The 21,558-nt window shown below is 32.3% G+C and overlaps 1 protein-coding gene across 1 annotated transcript; it reads left to right on the top strand.

Annotated features, from left to right (window-relative positions):
• The first annotated feature begins 786 nt into the window (after nucleotides 1-786).
• On the top strand, nucleotides 787-21,024 carry LOC128993625 (lysosomal acid phosphatase-like). The gene is made up of 9 exons (XM_054417647.1): nucleotides 787-846; nucleotides 1,514-1,614; nucleotides 5,226-5,332; nucleotides 6,665-6,769; nucleotides 14,829-15,065; nucleotides 15,618-15,827; nucleotides 17,040-17,199; nucleotides 19,223-19,428; nucleotides 20,820-21,024. The coding sequence occupies exons 2-9, from the start codon at nucleotides 1,593-1,595 to the stop codon at nucleotides 20,979-20,981; spliced, it is 1,209 nt and encodes a 402-aa protein (XP_054273622.1). The 5' UTR covers nucleotides 787-846; nucleotides 1,514-1,592; the 3' UTR covers nucleotides 20,982-21,024.
• The last annotated feature ends 534 nt before the right edge of the window (nucleotides 21,025-21,558 follow it).

Genomic DNA, 21,558 nt, shown 5'->3' with positions numbered 1-21,558 from the left:
CCCAAAAAGGCATACTTGGAAAATTCAAGATCTTTCGTTTGATAGAATCTTTGACGATTAATACTGCAATTACAAACAAGTAAAAAAAAAAAACACTAGTAAAAAAACAAGATTTCGTAGTAAAAAAACCATTAAAAGATTTTATAAATTAGATAGATAGATTGTAAATAGTTGTAACATAAACAAAGTTTTAGTATGCAGTGTTTTAACTAATGCGTTGGAACTGTGAAGGAGTTCATTTTGCTTCCACAATAAATGTTTACAATGTATCAGGTTTAATTTTTAACCTATGGTTTCAACCTTCAAAATACGTAGATCATTAACTTATGTTTCTCATTTTTTTACTCTTACTCCTAAAATGGGTATTCTGTCCACTCTTAACAACAATAAAAACGTTAAAACATGTTTACAAAACTTCTGCCAGCAATTCTGAGAACAATGTTAAACATTTAGAAAGATGTCTTTACTGCACTTTGTTTTACATAATATTTTTCAATCTTATCTTGTGTCTAAACTTAACAAGGTTGTAGTAAAAAATAATTTATGTTTCTTTTCTTTACCTGAAACATTATAAAATAATACAGAAACAATGAACGCTTGTCAACATTTATATATTGAAGACATTGCCAACATTTCTGCCAAGACATTGTTTTTACTTCAAGTGCTTTTGCTAATCTTGTTATATGAACTGTCAAGTGTATTCATAGACTGTCTTAATAAGGTATCATTAAGTCAATGATTGATATGTCATTCAAAACTTCAAAACTGTATTAGGTATCATCAAGGTATTATGACTTTGATGCCGACTTGAATATCATACAACCAAAACTGTTCTCCTTCAATTAGGTAAGAATGAAATGTCTTCAATAATTAAGTTTTTTTGCGTAAATAATGTATGTTAATAATAAGAAAAAATTTAGTTTGTTGGAAAAATTTAATTAATTTTTTTAATTTATTAAATATCATCTTTAATAATTTCATCAAAACCGTCTCTATTAAATAGAGAAAAGTTGTAAATGCTGTCAGAAAAGTTTAGTAGTTACAATACTCTCAATACTACAATATAGAACGGATTCAAACACTAGAATCCAAAGTAATTTGTTAACATAGCGTGGTGTATGCTTGGTTTCATTATTTTCTCTTTAAATGCTCATAGTTTAGATAAAACGCTAATTCAATAAAACCACATTGTAAAACTTGAGAAATATGCTTGCAATTTTTCACCCTTATCTAAAAAAATGGTTCACCAATGAAACAGTACATGATTAATCCTGAAGAATATTTTCAGTTACACATTAACTACTAAAACTACAACTCAAATGTTCAGTTTTCTTACGTTAACAAATATTTCACTACAAGCTAAAAATTATATAAACAATACCTAGTTTTTAAAACATAGAAAAACACATCACACTTGCCAAACAGTAAGTCATCTGCATGTTGAAATTAATTTGCCATGAACATAAATCATAATGTGTTCACGTATAATTTAATGGAACTTGTGTTTGTTTAGTTTTGACACCAGCTACAAGTGTGGTGGTGTAAGGTACTTGCAGAGGAGAATTTGCCTAGTGAACACCGCTACCAGCCTCATGTGGGGGCCTTCTCTGATAGGTAACTATCAATATCTTTGTTTATTTATATCTGGTTAGCCAATTTTGGCTCGTACAACATATCTTGCAAAACCCAACACTTATCAAATCAAAGTTTTTTTCTTTGAAAAAAATTTAAATTTTTTTCTTCTAGTAGTATAGTTCAAATATTACTGAAAAATGTATGAAATAGGTAATAAAACTTAGCGGCAAGTAAATAAAAGAAACGTCTCATAACACCTAAAACATATATTTACGCTTATACTACTCACAAGACGGTAAATATGCCTATTGGGTCTGATGATGATTGGAGTGTCCAATCGAAATCGATCACCACTTACCATCTTTTTTGTATATTTACCGTCTTATGAGTAACAGTATAAGCGTAAATATATGTTTTAAGTGTTATAAGATGTTTCTTTTATTTACTTTCCGTAAATTTACTAAAATGTACAATGCTGATCAAGAAGTTATTTAGTAAAACTTAGGGACCCTTTTAAATCATTTTTTTATTCATTTAATTTTTTTTATAAATGAGTTATATATTTAATAAATTGAAGCTAAACCTACACCTTAAAATAATGATATACAAAAATCATACATAGGCATTGAATATCATCTGTTCATACACATGTTTTTTTAAGGATAATTGTTTTAAAATATTAGACAAAAGGTAGGTTGCTCTCAAAATGGATCAAATATTGAAAAATGTTTTAATGACACATCACCCTTCATTAGGAACTCACCTTACATTTAAATTCACTCCAGCTCTAATAAACGATATTTTTTCATCAAATTTGTATTGGAAATTTAAATCTTTACTAATTACTAAGTAGCAGAAGCGTAATCATTTTTACAATGTGTATGATTATTGGATTTCATTGGATTTAGCTGAGTATTAAGTTTGGCTGGATCCACTTAGCTGGCTTAGCAGTGATGATTAGTAGTAAGCTGTAAGCCTAGTATTGACATTGAAAATTATTGTGGTACTTTAGTCGATAATTATATGGATCACTTGTTACTACTCACAGGTGTGCGAGCAAGGCCAAAACTGCCTCAATACATGCTACACAACTTTCAATACATGCTTATGTCATGTACAAGTTTTTGAGCAATATGGCGGTTTTCCCCAAAATCCTAATTAATTACAATTTAAAGTTGACAAAAAGTCTACAAAATAAAAGTGGAAACTCTTCAAGTCTTAAAATTAGAAACAGCATAATATATATTAGTAGACTTTTGCACAGCTACATTGCCAATGTCCTGTAATGTATTTTAATAGTCTCTTTAGTCGCCACCTTTCTTTTCAAAGGTAATTTTAAAATAAAATAAATTTTAGTTTTTAGGGCTTCACATTAAAAATTTTCAGGCCATGCCTATAACAACATATTATGAATAAATGGTATCAACAATCTTATATCTTACACATACTTTCTCCGATTATCTTGTCAGTAACCCTTATCCCTTGCCCAAGGATAATAATGGGAGTAACTTTTATATTTTATGTTGAAAATCACAGAGTTGCAATAACCTTGGAACCGTAATGTTTTTAAGCAGTGGGGGTTCTACCATTTAGTTTGGAGTTGAAAAGACTAACATACAAAACTGTGAATCAAAATCTAGTGTTTTTTTATCTGATTTTTCCATTATTTAAAAGGTACAGCAATGGGAGTTGTACAGTTTTGTTCAGAGCTAAAAGTACTATTACATACTAAATTTTCATCAAAATTTGTTGAGTAATTTTAAATAGTATTTTTAGTTATTTATGTGTATTTGGAATAATCGCCATTAAAAATCCACAAACCCCCATTTTGTTTGTTTAATAAAATAACAAACGCCTGGAGATACCATGGATTAGTACCCACTCACCAAATTTCATCAAAATCAGATCACAGTATACAGTCTGTAGCTCTGTACACATCGACACTCAAATACAGACATACACACACAATTATTTAAAGTACTTAAGATACATATTGATTGAAAAAACGTGCATCAATACATTCAATACTTAGTTATATAGATCTAACATTTTAATAACTCGTGTTCAAACAGCAATCATGTAACAAGTGGAAGAATGTAAGTTTACACAACAGTTGATAACTATTCTTTACATTGCAAAGCAATAAAAACAAGAATAGATAGTATGTTCACAGTTGTTTTAACACTGGTGCCATGCTACAAGTTTATAAATAAATGAGTGGTTAAAAAACAAGTGATCAAATTCAACGAAAAATAACAAAGTAAATGCATTTAAATTGTGTAAATTTAAAGACTGTTTCTTTCTTATTTTTGCCATAGGGACAAACCAATGTTTGCTTCCAAAAGATTTGCCATAACTTTGGACACCCAAGGGGAATTTAATTGTAAGGACCTAGATAAGTCTAAATGTTTGTCAAAGTAAATGAAATAACCCATTAATAAGGCATATATTAATTAATGAATGGCGTCAACTAGTACTTACTAATATCAGTGATTCCCACTATAGCCCATGCAAATAATTAGCCCAAAAAAGAGCTGTAGCTCCAAAAAATTGGTGGAAAGCTGGAAATCGTTTTAATCTGCTCTGGAGATTATAAATAATTTAAAAATGAGTTCGCGACAGATTCTGAAGTGAGCTAAGTTATGGGAGGCAAAAAACTAGGTAGATTTTGCTAATTTTTTAGTTTTTCGCTTATAACTCAAAAACAGTGTATCCCACAAAAAAAGTGTTTAGATACTTTTCTAAAGAACATTAAATTCTGCGTTGAATTACGTTAAAATCATTAAAATTGGTTCAGTCATTCTGCTACAAGAGGTCAACAAAGTTCAGTAATTTAAACAATTTCCTTGTCATCCTATTCTTGATGATTACAGCGTGTTCCCCTAGATGGCAGTGTATGCTATAGTTTTCGGTTAAAATTACTGAACTTTGACGACCTGTTGTAGCAGAATGACTGAACCGATTTTAATTATTTCAACGTCATTCGAAGCAAAATTTAATGTTCTTTGGTAAAGTATGAAAACACTTTTTTGTGGGATGCATTGTTTTTGAGTTATAAGCAAAAAACTAAAAAATAAACAAAATCACTAGTTTTTTGCCTCCCATATACTTAGCTTACTTCAGAATCCGTGGCAAACTCATTTTTAGCTTGTTTAGGATCTCCAGAGCAGATTAAAACAGCTTTCCCCCAATTTTTAGGAGCTACAAGTAGGCCTATAAGTAGGCCTGGGTATTATGGTATTCATAGTCCTACCTTGGTGAAAAATTTAAGCAGTTGGTGTACTAGTTTTTACGTTTAACCTTAAACATATGCAAACCAAAACCACAAAAAAAACCACCTGTCGTTTTTACAATATAATAGATGGATAATTGTTTAAAATAAAAAATTTTCCCTAATAGCAGACCCTTTATTTTTTATGCTAAATTTTTATTAGAACCTTATAAATATAGATCTACCACAAATATTCAGGTGTTTGGTAACTATCTCATAAGTTATATAAGTTATGTAAAAGTATTGCAAAGATTTGAGTCAGTTTATATTAGATAAGTGAGAGACTTTGTGACAAATTTTTAGAGGAGGATGAGTTTAGCAGAGATTTGTTACACAAACTTACATGCAATGATGTCAGAATTATTCTTGTGTTTTATAGGTATAGCCCTGTTATTGACATGTGTAAACAGCATACTAACAATGGGCCTACCAACATTTTCTTCATCAAAAGATAATCAAGTAACTTCCCTGCGGTATGTCTATGCTGTAAGTAGTTTACTCTTCTGTTTCATAATACTGTTGAAGTTTTGTTTTCTCTTATAGATTTTAATACTGACTATATATGGTCATAATAATAAACTAAGCTATATTTTTTTAATTTGACCATTCTGATTTGGAAAATAGGTATGAAAAAGCACTGATGGCTCAATTTAACTAAGTTTGTTTTTGCAAAAAAATTGGCTGCAATTCAACATGGGAACGGATTCTCCGATTCATAAAAGAGTAACTAACAGGGTGTCCAATAAGTAAGTGACAAACTCCAGGAAACTGTGGGCGAAAATAATGAAAAATTTAAAAATGATATTTCCCCAAAAAGCTTGTTTACCAGATATTCACCATTTTTATTTTTACACAAGGATTTATATTATTGATTTTTTCAAACAATCACCATGAAATATGGGGCATATGTTAACGTAGAAGGGACCTTATAGGAAAATTTATTTTAAAATGGCAACCTTTAATATTAGTCAAAGCCTACTACTATATTACAGAAACTACTATAAATGAAAATTTTACTCATTTCAAGCATTGTCTCTGCTTCCTTCTAATTTGTTGGAAGTGTTTATATTAAGATTTTCCTTTCCTTCATCATTCTTTAACGTGTTTTCAGATTGAAATGAAATGAAATGAAATGAAAATGAAATGAAAATCCTTCTTTATTGAGGCGAACTTAGGACCTCATGGTCCTTTCTTACAGTTAACCTCTCAAGATTGGTCAATGAACTTAGTTGTGTAGGTTTTTAAGTCCCTTAACCATAAGTTTCCCTCCCTATAATGTTTCTTCATTATAACAAATAAATAAACTACTAGCTGTATTAACACACTTTTTAATATTCTTGTAAAAATTCTATATTTCAATTTAAACCAAAATATACAATTTTTATGTTAAACAGTGTATTAATAATTTATTTATTTGTTATACTGAAAAAGCTGTTTGGTATAGTACAGTACTGTTTTTAAGTGTTGTATTCTTAATGTATCGGGTGAACTTGTCAATATATTTTATGTTTAGGTCAAATAATATTTTATTTTGTGTATTTGTTAGATTTATAAAATTTCAACAGGATAGCCAAGGCTGGTCTTGTGTTTTTATTTAGTCCTAGTAGATAAAATGTCATTCATCTTTCTTTAACACATACTTCAAAAATTAGTTTACGGCAAGACTTGAACCATTTACTTTACCATTACATGGACTACTGAGGTTTGTCTTTGTGTAGATTTGTAGTACTTCCATAGTTTAACTATGAAATTAAGAGTACTTTTAAGTACTGTAAGTTTTGTAAGGTGTGCTTTTAAGTTTGAAACATCTTGTGTCAGTTTTTCAGACATGGAATCAGGGCCCCTCTCTACGAGCCATATCCATCAGATGAAAACAAACAAAAATTTCACCATATCTTTGAAAAACTTGGAATACTTACAAAGGTAACCTTCAAGCAGTAAAAAATATTCTAATAATTTTAAATGCTATGATTTAAAATATTTGTTGTCATACTGCAGCAAAAACAGCCGTTTTAGCATTTACCGTTTATTTTAATTGCATACACATTCCAAGAAGTCCATAAAATTCGTTAAAATATTAATTCTATTATTTAAAAATGGCGGCCATTTTCCAAAATGGCGGCAAACATGAAAAGTGGAAAACTGTGTATTTTATGGTCTTAATGGAATGTGGATGCAATTTTAAGACTTATTTGACTTATTTACTCTTCGCATTTTTGCTATAAACCTACTTTTTTGGAGCTACATGATGTAAAATGTACACTGGAAGTCATTTTTCCATAGGCTGTGACTCCTAAACAAGTGGGTTTATCGAAAAAATGTCGAGAATAAAAAAGTTTTTAAATTGCATGTTCTATCCGAAATCATGATAAAATACAGGGTGTTCCATAAGAAATTTCAAAGTTGGCCACCATTTTGGAAAATGGCGGCTGAATTTTGAAAAACTAAAATCATTTTTAACTGCCACAAAAAATAAAGGAATGTCCCCCGTTTAAAGTTTTCTCTAATTCTTACCGTTTCCGATATCCCAATGGTGGCCTCCTTGAGTTGATCACCCTGTATATTTATATATATATTTAGGGGGCCTATATATATATATATACTATATATGTGAGTGAAAATTTAAAAACGTACGTTTTCATGTCCCTGGCCTTTTACTTCGTAGATACTGGATTTGTAGTTTATTATTATGTGTTTTTATATTTTTTGGGACGGGGGCAACATGTTACACACATTTATTTAGTTTTAAATAGGTTCTAGGTATTTTTTTCGTATTTTTAAAGTCTCGAAATTCACGACCATGACGTGTCCCTAGGGTACATTTTCCAACTTTCACGCTGTTTTAAGACTAATTATTCATGCCAAAATATATAAAGCCATATTTTTATGTCATAAATGGTTATTAAACTTACAAAAAAGGAGAATATTATAATTTTATTGTCATTGCAAACTGACTTCCGTGACAAAATAAGTCTGTCCCTCGATTTGGCGTCACGACCATTTGGGAAACATTTTCAACTTTGGAGCACGACAGTGGCAAGCCTGGCGTCGATGGAGTCAGTTGGTTTTAGAGACTATTTCGGGGTGTACATCAGGATTGTAGTGCCGGTCGTTTCGAGTTGAAAGGCGGAATTACAAGATTAATAAAGGAAAGATTGTGTTTTTTGTAATTTTGGTGTGTCCATGACCGTACGTAGTCATTCGATGAAGTAGACATGGTGTTAATTTTTGTTTATAAGATATTTCAATTGCTAGATTAACCTAGAAGTCCACTTTGTATCCTCGAACATGAGGTGCAGGGCTACCACCAGAACAGAGCCAAATAATACGTAATTTCACGACCAAAGTTTCACGACCATTGCGGGGTTTTCACGACCAATCCAGCCTTATGGATTATAGTGTGTTTGGTCGTGACAATAACTTTAATATAATTGTAAATTGAACAGTTTAGTTCAATTAAAACACCTATTTTTATTATAATGATAAAGCTTCATAAATTATATTTATTTATTGGTACTGAACACTGGTTTTTAATAGAACTCACCATAAAAACTCCAAAACTAACATAAACACAACAAACAATAATAATAATAAATATTACATCATCTGATTTAAGACAGAATAAATGTCACATGTCACATGTCCTTTTTTTTCAATTTCAATCTTTTTTCTTTTCCATTTTAAATTGTCTCAATTGGCACCGGTTTCTTCTGAAAACTGCTCCGCTGTCCATTTGTACAAAATAGGAATTCGGGCTTTTGTGTTTCTTGACAACTTTTCCTTTTGCCCATTCTCGAGTTCCCTTTTGGACATAAACTTCTTCGCCCTCCTTTAATTCTGGAAGTAGATGAGCCGATCTGTCATAATATGTTTTTTGTTTTTCTTGGGCTTGCTTCAAATTTAGAACTGTTTCATTGGTAGGGAAGAGTGGTTTCATGGAATCTTTAGTAGCAGGAAGAACAGTCTTTAGTAGTCTTCCCATTAGCATTTGAGCAGGTGCTCTGAGATTAGCTTTAGGAGTATTATTGTAATCGATTATGGCCAGGTTTGGATCTCCCTTGGTCTTTAGCGTTTTAGACAGCATTGACTTTAAAGTTTGTATAGCCCTCTCCACCATCCCGTTAGATTTTGGGTAGTACGGAGACGAAGTTATATGCTCAATTTTATACCTTTCTGTGAACGTGGAAAACTTGTGGCTATCGAACGGAGGGCCATTATCGGAGTGTAATTTCTTAGGCAGGCCATGAGATCTAAATATCTGTGTCAATCCTGCAGTTACTGAATCAGCTGTTGTTGTACTCATCTTCTTTACTTCCACAAATTTGGAATGATAGTCAATCACTAGCATGTGATTGGTATTGTTAATTTTGAAGAAATCAACTCCAATTTCTTCCCATGGGATTTCTGGCACTGGATATGGTTTAAGAGGTTCTTTTGGGTTTGATCTTTGGTATTCCTGGCATGTTGTACATTGGTCTACTGTGTTTTTTATGTCTCTCATCATTCCTGGCCAGTACCAAGCCATCTGTGCTCTGTTTTGGCACGAATTAATTCCTTGGTGTGAAGCGTGTAGTTGCCTCAGCATGTCGGGTCGCAGCTCACTCGGAATAACAAGTCGGTCTTCCATATATATCAGATCATCGTATAAATGTAATTGATACCTTTTTTCCCAAAAAGGGTGAGCTTTGTCATCACAATTTTGTTTGTGTTCAGGCCATCCATGTTCTATGTAAAAACGTACTTGCTTTAGTGCGGCATCCCTTTCTGTAGCATATTTATGTCTATTTACTACATCGTCATTAGCAAAAACTGCCAGGGAGTAAACTACCTCAGCTCCGTTGTCCAGATAACTTGTGTTTAAATGTTCATCTATTGGAGCTCTCGACAGGGAGTCTGCAATGAACATTTTTTTTCCCGGTACGTGAACTAATTTAAAATTGTATCTCATCAGTTCCATCATCATTCTCTGAAGCCGTGGTGATAGACTTGCTATAGGTTTGTTTAAAAGACCAAGTAGAGGTTTGTGATCTGTCTCTATTGTGAAGTCTGTTCCATATAGGTAATAGTGGAACTTTTTACAACCATTTACTACTGCCAGAAGCTCTTTTTCAATCTGGCTGTACCTTTGCTGAGTTGCTGTTAAAGCTGAAGAGCTGTAGCCGATAGGATGGTCATTTTGAAAAACAACGGCCCCGAGGCCAAATTTGCTAGCATCTACAGACAAAGTAGACTTCTTTCTTCCATCAAAATAGGCCAAAACAGGAACCTTTGTTATCTCCTCCTTTAATGCTTCAAAACATTTTTGTTCTATACTTGTCCATATAAAAGACTTGTTTTTGCTCATCAGTAATCGTAGTGGTCCTGTTTTATCAGATAGATTATCAATGAACCTTCCTACATATGTAATCATTCCCAAAAATCTTTGGAGGTCATTTTTATCCCTAGGGCTCGGGTAGTCCTGAATAGCCTTCAGTTTGCATTCGGTTATTGAAATACCTTATGGAGTAAGTTTGTGACCTAGATATTGGACACTTTCACGGCCAATCTGGCTTTTTTCTTTAGACAGCTTAAGTCCAAAATATCTTGCCTTTTCTAAGAAAGCAGCCAGTCTTTCATCATGTTCTTCTTTTGAGTTACCAAACACTAGGACGTCATCTATGTATGCACTCACTCCCTCCAATCCACAGGTTACATGGTCCATTGCTTTTTGGAAAATCTCTGGGGAACTATTCAATCCGAAAGGTAGTCTACAATAACTAAATCGGCCAAAAGGAGTAGCAATGGTGCATAACCGAGAACTATTCTCTGATAACGGTATCTGTAGAAATGCTGAAGAAGCATCCAGTACACTGAAGTATCTTGCACCATCCAACTGTGAGAAAATTTCTTGGAGCGTCGCCATTTTGTAGTGTTCCCTTTTTATATATTTATTAAGAGTTCTTGGATCAATACAAATTCTAACTTTACCATTTGGCTTCTTTGCTATTACAATCGGATGTACCCAATCAGTAGGTTCGCTTACCTCTCTTAAAATACCGTCTTTGACCATTTTATTTATCTCTTCCCTAACTGTATCATTTAAAGCTTTAGGGATAGCTCTGGCAGGAATAACTTTAGGAACTGCGGTATCTTCAAGTTTTATATCATAAACGAATGGTAATTTTCCTAGCTCATCACCAAATACATCATAAAACCTATCGTACACACTTTCACTTGGTTTAATTATTTCATTTACTCTAGAAATGAGATTCAGTTCTTGGCATGTTTTAAGCCCTAATATGGGACAGGCATCTTCATTCACAATGTAGAATTCTGCTAAAAAATTTCTTTTAGAACCCCCCAGTGTACAATTTAGAAGGCAAGTACCTACAACTTTGATGTCATGCCCACTATAAGACTTGAGGCGTTTACCTGGAGTCGTCATGTTAGCGTCAGGAGCTATTTGTTGATAAAGCTTGTAAGGAATAACATTGACGTCGGCGCCAGTATCGAGCTTAAAAGATATGTCAACCCCATTTACGGTAATATTCTGACACCAACTATGTTTTGAGTCTACAGTGTTGACAACAATAGTTTCAATACTTAAGTCCTGACTCTCGCCACTAATTCCCACTTCATTAGGTTCAATGTCCTCATTAGATTCAATGTTATGAATGTTTTGGGCCTTACAGGCGTTTGCAAAGTGATTAAATTTCTTGCATTTTATACATTTCTTTCCCCAAGCAGGACAATTTCTGTAATTGTGAGTTTTTAAACATTTAGAGCAGACTTTAACTTGTCTTTTATTTGTAATGTTACTCGAATTTGGTAAAGTAATGTTATGAATTTTAGATCCTACATTAGTTGTTTCGTCAAGTTGTGAATCAAGTTTCATTAGTTGCACTTGTTTTTTACTCTCCTCCCTAGCCGTGCAGTAGTGAATTGCTTTATCAAGTTTCAAATCACTCGTCATCAACAACCTTTCTTTACACGCTTCATCTTTAGTCCCTATTATCAATAGATCTCTTACAAGGCTTTCTTCCTGATCCCCGAACTGACATTTTTTTGCCTGATTTTTTAGACTAGTTACAAATGACTGAACTGATTCGTCGGACTTTTGCCTGAGGTTAAAGAAAGTATACCTATTAATAACAGTGTTTACTTTAGGCTCAAAGTATTCGTCAAAACATTTAATTACAGTGTCTAAATTGTCTTTTTCCCCATCATCCAATTCAAAGGTGTTGAAAATGTCTAGGCAACCATCCCCCATTAAACATAGCAGTAAAGCAACTTTGATTTTCCCCGACTTTTTAGATTTTTCAGTTGCTTCCAGGTACAACAGAAATTTTTGCTTGAACTTAGTCCATTCATTTAATGTGTTGCTATTTAAATCAATAGCTGACGGAGGTTTTAAAAGATCCATTATTCTATTTAAGTTTGTATATTACCTTTACCGCTGCCACCAATGATAAAGCTTCATAAATTATATTTATTTATTGGTACTGAACACTGGTTTTTAATAGAACTCACCATAAAAACTCCAAAACTAACATAAACACAACAAACAATAATAATAATAAATATTACATCATCTGATTTAAGACAGAATAAATGTCACATGTCACAATTATAACCAACAGTATAATGGAAGGATTGTTTAGAAAGATTTAGATTATTTCAGACAATTCACGACCGTACCGCTTGTCCCTGACCATCACGTTGATTTCTATCATAAAAATTTTGAAAATTAAAATATCGTCATATTTCAATGTTTTATACACAAAGGAAGCACACCTCTATACTAACATAACGATTTTTCGGGTCTCAGGTAAGTTTTTTCGGAGTTATACAAACTTAAAAAGATTTTATTGGCTTTTTTTCAATTTTTTGAGATTTTTTATTTTTTTATAGGAAGACCAAATATACCAATAGCTCAGTGACCTTTTTATTGTATAATGGTCATAAAAGTAAATTAGTAAATTAGCAAAACATAGTTATAAAAATAATATTAACTATTTTTAATATTCATTTAAACGTCCGTTATGGTCGTGACAGGATTTTGTGTTTTTCCACTAAAGATGCTCTTTTAAAAAAAAACTACCAAAAAAATTGCGATACCATGGACAGTTTATGAAACTTCAAATGTTAATGAAATAAAAAAACTAATAAAAGTTTTGAAAAAAGGGGAAACAATTTTGCAAAGTGCTTTTCCTGAAAACGTACGTTTTTAAATTTTGACTCATGTGTGTGTGTCCGTTAGCGCGATAACTCGAGCAAAAATTATCCGATTTTAAAGAAATTTGGTACAAACGTGTAAATCTACGTTTATTTGAATGAGTTCGTAAACCAGCATAATCGGACCATGGAAACGGGGGTTTATGGGGTTTTATGGGGTAATAATGGGGTTTTCCCATTTTTGAACCTAAAAACAAAAAATTTTGCAATTTCTTTTAAAACTATTTAGTAGAGCTTAAAAAAAAGAAATAATTTAGTATATTGAAGCACTGTTGTATGCCTAACGGTCACGGAGAAAATTCAAAAATAGTGTAATTTAAAATTCCCATGTTATTCTTATGGAGAAAATTAAAACTGTTGTAGTTTACTTGTTTATGGATATATATTGATAAAATTTGGCAAATTTATTTATTTCATGCTATACTATTGACGCATGGTCAAAAAACACTTTTACCTTCCCCGTAGCAGCAAACCTAAGCACTCGTTAAATCTAATGTTATTTAAATTGGGAATAATTATGCCTTATTTATGGAAATATTTTAGTAAAAATGTAATCAGACAAGTTGAAATTCGCTTAGTCTGCAGGTTTGCTGTGGCGGGGGTATTTATTACATGCGTTGCGGGTCTAAAGTACTGTAGTTGTTTTACTCCAAAGGGAGCAAAAAGCCTTTTTAGTCCCTTATTTGGAGTAAAGGTCAGCTGTTGTAAACTTTGATTGTAAGCAATCGCATGTATTGAAATTATGTATTGATTGATTTATTGGTTGTAGCTTATCTTTGCATTCTTGGCAATACTTTGAAATATCACTAGTATAAGCCTACACTAACAGAATCGTAATAGACTAAATTATCGAATCACTTACTAAACAGCTGTTTGCTTGCATTAGCAATATTGTAAACAAGTTGGAAGTCATTTTGAGAGATCATCTTTACATGACAAATATTTTTGTTTTCTAATTTAGTTTTTTAGATAATGTTGCAATATGACGAAAAATATAATTCATCATACGGGCAAAAAAGTGTCTTTTCAACCTTCGCTCATTTTCCGACCTCAGCTTTGCATCAGCGAAAAACTTGAGCTGGGGTCGAAAAGAGTTACTTTACGCTCTAGTGTTAATACATTGTTAACAAACTCAAATGCAATAAAACCATGTCAGTTTTATTTAATTCAATAAACTTTGCCCAATCTCAAATCAAATATTTATCTTTAAGTCAAATCACTGACTAATAGTCAAAGTTCATATAGATAATAAGGTGATATTAATATCACAAAAAAAACTTTAATTTTTATAATAGTATCCACAGAGATGTAATCACAGATGATATATTCAGTGGTACACTTAAGTGGTGTCTACCACCGGTCACTGGTGTCTAGACAAAATTGTATTCGTCATCCCCTCATGCTAATCATCCCCCTTCGCCATCATGTACTACAGCGCTCACGCTGTAGGAAGACCCTGTATGCTACAACTGCTGTACAACAATGCTAAGTAGCCATTGCCGTTGGGGCTCTTCTTGCTCTGTACAAACAAGTACATTTTCATCCCATCATACCAGAGCTAAAAGCACTTGGTTGCCCCATAAGCTTGTATCCTCTGTATCTTACTTCTCTGTGTAACATCTATATCTATTTAATCTTAATCTGTAAAATTTAATTTATCACGGAGATAGCTTAAAGTGAGAAGAAAAATCCACATCAGGATATAATGGTGTGTAATGAAAGTTTTGGTACAAGAAGAAAAGTATTTATGACTTAATTCTTTTCACAGGCAGGGAAAGAAGAAATGTATGAGGTAGGCAAGGAGCTATCCAAAATATACGGAAGCTTAGTTCAAGATTACTCAGAGGATAAAGTACGAGCAAGTTCGACGGAGAAAACCCGGACAATCATGTCAGCATTGAGTGTAATGGCTGGACTCTTTCCACCAAAAAAGCCTATTCTGAAAGACCTAAAATGGCAACCAATCCCCATATGGACGGATACGAGAGAGTTTGATAAAGTCTATGCAAGTAAAATACTAGTATTTCCAACCTCTTAGAATAATAAATTAGTATGTTTGGGCTTTTAAATTATAACATTATATTGTTCACGTAGTATACAAATTTCAGGTTTTAATTACATCATGCTTAATGAAAAAGAATATGTGTAACTAAACTAACTAATGAATGGTAGTAAATAATTTTTACACTACGAAGCTTTTTTGAATTGAATTGTTGTCTTACTCATATAGTTGCATTATATACTGAACACAGAAAACCCTCAGAAATTTGTAAAGTACAAGATTAGAAGACAATAGGTTTAGTTTTTTTTTTTATATAGTAGTTTTATTAGAAAAGTTGAATGTTAAAAAATACAGAAAAACTTAATTCAAATCGTAATGTTATGCCATATACCTTGCAAGATTGTTCTGCAAGATTTTAAAGTTTCAATTTAAAAATCTTTTCTCTTATATTTTGTTTAATTGCTGGGAATTCCTTTGTAGCATATTACATACACGTGAAATCAATTTGTATTCCTGTACAAAAACTGTCTAATGGCTAAATTATTTTGATTGCAGTTTTACAATGATCCTGATTTTCCACAACTTGCTCTTAAGGAATGTCCAAGGTTTGGAAAAATGATTCAAAAGGGAGTTGATGTGATAAAGGCACAAGATAAAGATACAAGTCGTGCTCCAATTTACAAATTACTCCAACTTCATACTCAAAGACAAGATATCAACTCAATTGACACTGCTTATGAAATTTTTGATGTTTTAGAGTTTGAGGTAAGTAATTTCAATCAAATAAAGGTTATGTACTTATCTAAATAATACAGTGTGTGTAGGTACAGTAAATACCAATAAAGTGATGGGTGTATGGCTGCTCTGGTTACCCCTAGGTCTAGCCTGAAGTAATGTGAAAAACAATTCCAAGCTCATGTCTAGTGTCCTAGCACAAAAAAAAAAAAAAAAAAAAAAAACTATACCATTATTCATTTAGGTGACTAAGATAGGTAGCTAAAATTTTTTGATGAAAACTACTTTCTTGCACATATCCCATATAGTGCAGATTCCATGCAATCAATATACTGTAAAATCTTTTTCGGACAATCAACATATTTCGCCACACTACGCGGTAAGGTCAGCTGGAGTACAGTAAATTTACCAGTCCAACCCCCACCTCAACAATGCTACCTCCCCCCCCCCCCACGGAAGAGACTCGCCCACCACAGATATTTTGTCAGTTTGAATCACTCATTTTTATAATTTTGAAGAAAAGTTATTTATTATAGAAGATGCATTACTATATAGATGGTATAGTGTAATTTTTTTGTAACTTAAACACCCACTCCCTGGCCTTGTAGCGTAATATACTATTTTGTAATACTGCAGCCAAAAAGGGCTGTTTCATATAATGTTTTATGGGGCTAAGGTAGCGATTTTTTCTCCCCACCAGACAGCTGTGCTTATGACTTTTAAAATTGCTTGCTGATTTTGCCAAAGAAAATAGTACTGATTAACAAAAATAGTATTATGTCGTTATTGAAATTTGTTTCTGTTTATCATCCCGTGATGATGTTTATTTCAATAAAATGTATATATCTAACAGCATTTTAACAAACAGATCTGTAAAAGAGTCTCAGTAATTAATATGAATGTATTAATTGTGTTGAGGGGGTAACACCTATTGCTTATAACTACCAAACAACCGTTAGTATAAGCAAAACAATAAGGAAACCATTTTGGGTGCTAATTTTATAATAATGGTGTACAAGGGACAAAATTTTCACTTTTTCAATTGTTTAACTTAAAAGAATAGAATAGTGGAGTATGTCAAAAAATATAGTTCGTTACACAGACCGTAGATGTATTTTTACTCCCACTTTACAAAAAGAATCACTTTAGGTTTTGGTTTTAGTGAAGAAATAATGTAACTATAATACCACCAGAAGGTTTCATTACATAAATATTAGTGCATTTAACTGTTTGTACATGCAGAATCTGAATGGTCTTCGCTTGCCTGTTTGGGCAACTAAACCTCGACGCGAGTTTGGGAAAAAACGTCTCTACCCCGACCTGATGAGGCCCATAATGGTCGACTGGTTCTACAAAACTCAATGGCTTGATAGAGACCCACTCATGCTATTGTTTTACTCAGGTACCTTTATTAATGATTGTTGGAAAGGCCACCTAGATGCATAGTTTAACCTAAATTTGAATGCAAGTGTAGAATGGACTATGGAGTGAGATGATTCTTTAGTCTTTAGCTATTAAACTCTGATGATTAAGAACAGTTTGGTCCAGTTTCAAACCATAAAAAACTACTAATTTGTTTAAATTATCCAGAAGTTTTTTGATTATGAGATGAGCATAATTACTTAGCTGTCTAGCCATTTTATGACACAAATATAAAATTCTGAAGAAATTCACCCATACATTAGGATATATTGCTAAATAAACAATTGTGAAGTTCTCGGTGCTAAATGGGATTTAAATACTACGATTTGAAGCTATTAAAACATTCATTAATTATTATGCAGAAGTTATTTAGATTTTGGTTATAGTCAATCTAATGACATTTGGCTAAATGGGTTTGCTGCAACAAAGAACATATTATAAAAGTGTTGTTTGGATTACATACATTGACAGCATAGCTTACTACGGTATATAAAACTGTGTTGAATTTAAAAAAATACTCAACGGAAATGTCTAATAAGAATGAGTTTTATCACTGTGTACGTTTACCATTCTTAAATGTAGCGGTTAATTCCAGATGGTTCTCATTAAATGAATTGTTACAAAGAACAATAGTATAATCCTTCTCAAACCATCTAATATGTTTCAACATTTTCTTAGTCCTCAACATCGTGTAGATTTTTTTATCTTAATGGTTTCTAAAGAAGAGTGGTATGTTTTGGTTGCCTCAATGCTCTTTTAACATTAAAACTGTTATAAATACCTTAAAATCCATATTTTTTCACTTATTTCACCTTTGAATACCTAACTATCCTGAATAACCATTAAAAAAATAAATACCTCGCCCTAGCAAACCTGCAGACTAAGTGTATTTCATTTGACCTATTGGATTTTTCCTAAAATATTCCCTTTAAAATGTCAGATTTGTTCTCTATTTAAATAAATTTAGATTTAAAGAGCACTTTAAGCAGGATTGCTGCTAAAGAGAAGGTGATAAAGTGTGTTTTGAAATTAAATGTTTATAGTACTGTATAATGTGTAATAAATTAATTTGCCTAATACAGTAAATGTGATCAATATATTCATGCTAATTTTTGTTATCCTACTTATTCTCGATAAAAATAACATAGGAATTTTAAATGTTCAGTTTTTTTTTATTTTCCCCTTATCCAATAACAGTAGTGCAACTTAACATCAATATCCTCAAATATCTGTTTTTTAAGCTCTTAAAATTATTTTGGAAATAAATTGTAAAATGTTATGTTTTAAGGGCCAAAAACAGGGGAACCAATTTTTACCCCGTAAAACCCTGTTCTCACAGTCTGATTATGCATATTCATATACTTATTTGAATAAAAGTAAGTTCACACGTTTGTACTGTGAAAATGGGATGATTATTATTAAGTACTTGATTTACTATGCTCACTGACACACATTCATATTGGTATGAACAAATTAATGATGTTTTGTTGGGGACATTAAAACAAAAAAGTCAATTAGTCCCGGGTCTGGATCTCACCACAAGACCTTCAGTAAAATGGCTTGTTCCCTTGTTTACCTTTTGATTGCCAGGTTCTTGATGAATTTATAAGTTAACGCCCTATGTAAATTTCACCACAAGTGTGGCATCATCAGGAGCTGTTTCTTGTTTCTTCTCACATCACTATCACTTAGTCACTAAAAACCCACTATCCTATTTTATTTACACTTATTTAAATTCGCGGACAATTCATGGCGCGAGTGTGGAATTCCAACCGGGGGCGCTCACATATGTCACTGTCACTAAACAATTTACACAATCTTTAGGTGGTAAAGTAATTTTTTTACTGTGTGTATAAAACATAAAATAAAAATGTCCAACAGTTTTACAATAATAACTAATACCATTGACTATACTAATACATAGACATTTATATTTTGTATTCACACCCATCGATAATGTCAATATCAGAAACTATATTGATTTGACGTGCTTACATTTTCAGGTCCTTTACTCAACAGTATATACAACCAGTTTGAATTGAAAAAGGCTGGAAAAACTGAAGAACTATTCAGGTACCACAACACACACGACGACACTATCCTCACGCTACGCTGGGCCCTCGGGTTTGACGATCCTGGTTTTGAAGTTCAAGCTGGGGATGGAATGGCTTTTGAGCTACATGAAGAAAATGGAGTGTTTACTGTTCAAGTGAGTTATTTTATTTGCTGTTATTTTAAGGTGAAAATCAGAGATAAAACAAATTAAAATATGGTATATGGATAACGCTAACATATTTCACTGATGATTAGGATAACAGAGATGTCACAGTGTTTCTTTGCCTAAATCTAATTTGGAGAGTGAAGTTTATATAGCTTTTTGTTAGACTTACTACCCCAATCAGCATTGGTAAATTTTTTCCTGACGTGGCCAAAACAGCCCAAAGATACAGTTTAAACATTTTCATTCTCTGGATCATGTTTAACACATAGGGTTGAAAATTGCTGTAGCCATGTTGAGTGATGTCAAGTGTTTCCTTTTGGGCATCTAAAGGTTTCAAACCAAATTTCATTTTTAAGCTTAACGCAAAGTTAATGACCTCTTCATTCATACCATTTTGAAAGGTTGTCATAAATAGATAAACAAATACAAAAATATGAAACAAAAATGTTTTATTAATGATAATAATGACTGAGGTGTTGCCAGCAGAGCGTGGGTAATGTTAAGAGTCATGATTATTTGAAACAACTTGGTATCCAGCTTTGAAATTAAGCTTTAGGTTTGAAACCAACAGGATAACAGGATAAAAATAGTATTTTGACAGTACTACAGTTATTTTTAGTCTTATACCAGCCCCAAGATAGATAAAGTGAAGCAATTTTTATCTGTCATTAACGACTTTGTTTGAAATAAACTTAGAGAAATGAGCAAAAAAAGAAAGAAGTAGACCTAGATTAGAATCTCCATATGTGTTCTTGACTTAAATCCTGTTTCGACGGGTTGAAAAATTAATGTCGTTCGGTAATAGAGATAGAATATGAATCACTAATAGTAAACTAGAGTACTTTACTTAGTGGAATAAATATTGTTTTGTCAAAATTTTCGAGTTTGAGTTTTGGGTGAATATCCATTTGGGGGACTGAACTCAAAAAAGTGATTTTTGAAATGTTGTCTGTGTGTGAATGTTTCATGCTAATAGGAGAAAGTATGTGTCAGATTGCTGATACAGTTTATTTTAAGTTAATGAAATGGATGATTTATTGTCGTTAAAACTAGGTACAAAGTTCATGCCAATCCTCAAAAGAAAAACAAAACAATCAAGATGGCTCTGGCATTAAAACTAAAATAACTAAAACTCTAAACCAATGTACTCTTCATATTTGTACAGACAAGCCGGGGTTAGAGTAGTTTTTAGGATATGTTTGAATTTTAAAACACACAGGTTTTTGATGAAGGCAGACAAGAAATTGGACACTTTAACACCTTGGTACTCAAAAATATTTTGAGTGTCTGTATACTTATGCCTTAGTGTGGACCGGAGTGTGGATACCGGTTAATCTTCACACACAACCCTAAACTTTCTTACTCTTTTGCTTCAACAGGTTGTCTACTACCACTCACTTCAGCGCAATAATCGATCAGCATTTAGAGAGGTGCTTCATCTGCGTGATTGCCCTTCTCCTTGTACCTTTGATAAATTCTTTGAAGCCTACGAAAGATGGACACCAGAAAAATGGGAAAGGGAATGTCATATTCCATCATAGCAACATTTACATGACAAAAGTAAATAAGAGTACCTATATGAAATCTTGTGACTTTTTACTGTCCATTATACTCCTAAAACATCCCCTTCCCTTCTTGTGTATGTAAGGAAGTATATACATGGAAAACTGCATAGATTGTCACCTTATGTTAACATAAGCCTGGCTCAAGTATAAATCATAATTTCATGGTTAATAGTAATTTTAGTAATTTATCATACTCCTCAAGTGGTAATCTTACACCATAGCAGTTACAGCCCAAAGAAATATACAGGATATAAATATATAAGACTACACAGTATTAAACAGTTAGCAATTTCTAATTTCTGTATGGACAAATAAAATTATATTTCATTACTGTAAAGTGACTTTTTTATCCAATCTCAAGTTTCACAAATGAAAATTAGCCAGGGTTAAAAGACACTTTTTGTCTGTGTATTGAACTATTGTCATATTGCACCATCGTTTAAGCAAGTTAAAAAACATAAACTAATTTTTATGTAAAGACAACCTCTTAGAACAACTTCAAACTTGTTTAAATTTTGTGAATGCAAACAATTTATTGTTTATTAAGTGTTTC

Source organism: Macrosteles quadrilineatus, unplaced genomic scaffold, assembly GCF_028750875.1.
Source record: "Macrosteles quadrilineatus isolate MER2022 unplaced genomic scaffold, UCM_ALF_1.0 Scaffold_4__1_contigs__length_99947679, whole genome shotgun sequence".
Taxonomy (NCBI): Eukaryota; Metazoa; Arthropoda; class Insecta; order Hemiptera; family Cicadellidae; genus Macrosteles; species Macrosteles quadrilineatus.
Note: the sequence above shows the minus strand (reverse complement) of the source record. Positions and strands in the feature narration are given on the sequence as shown.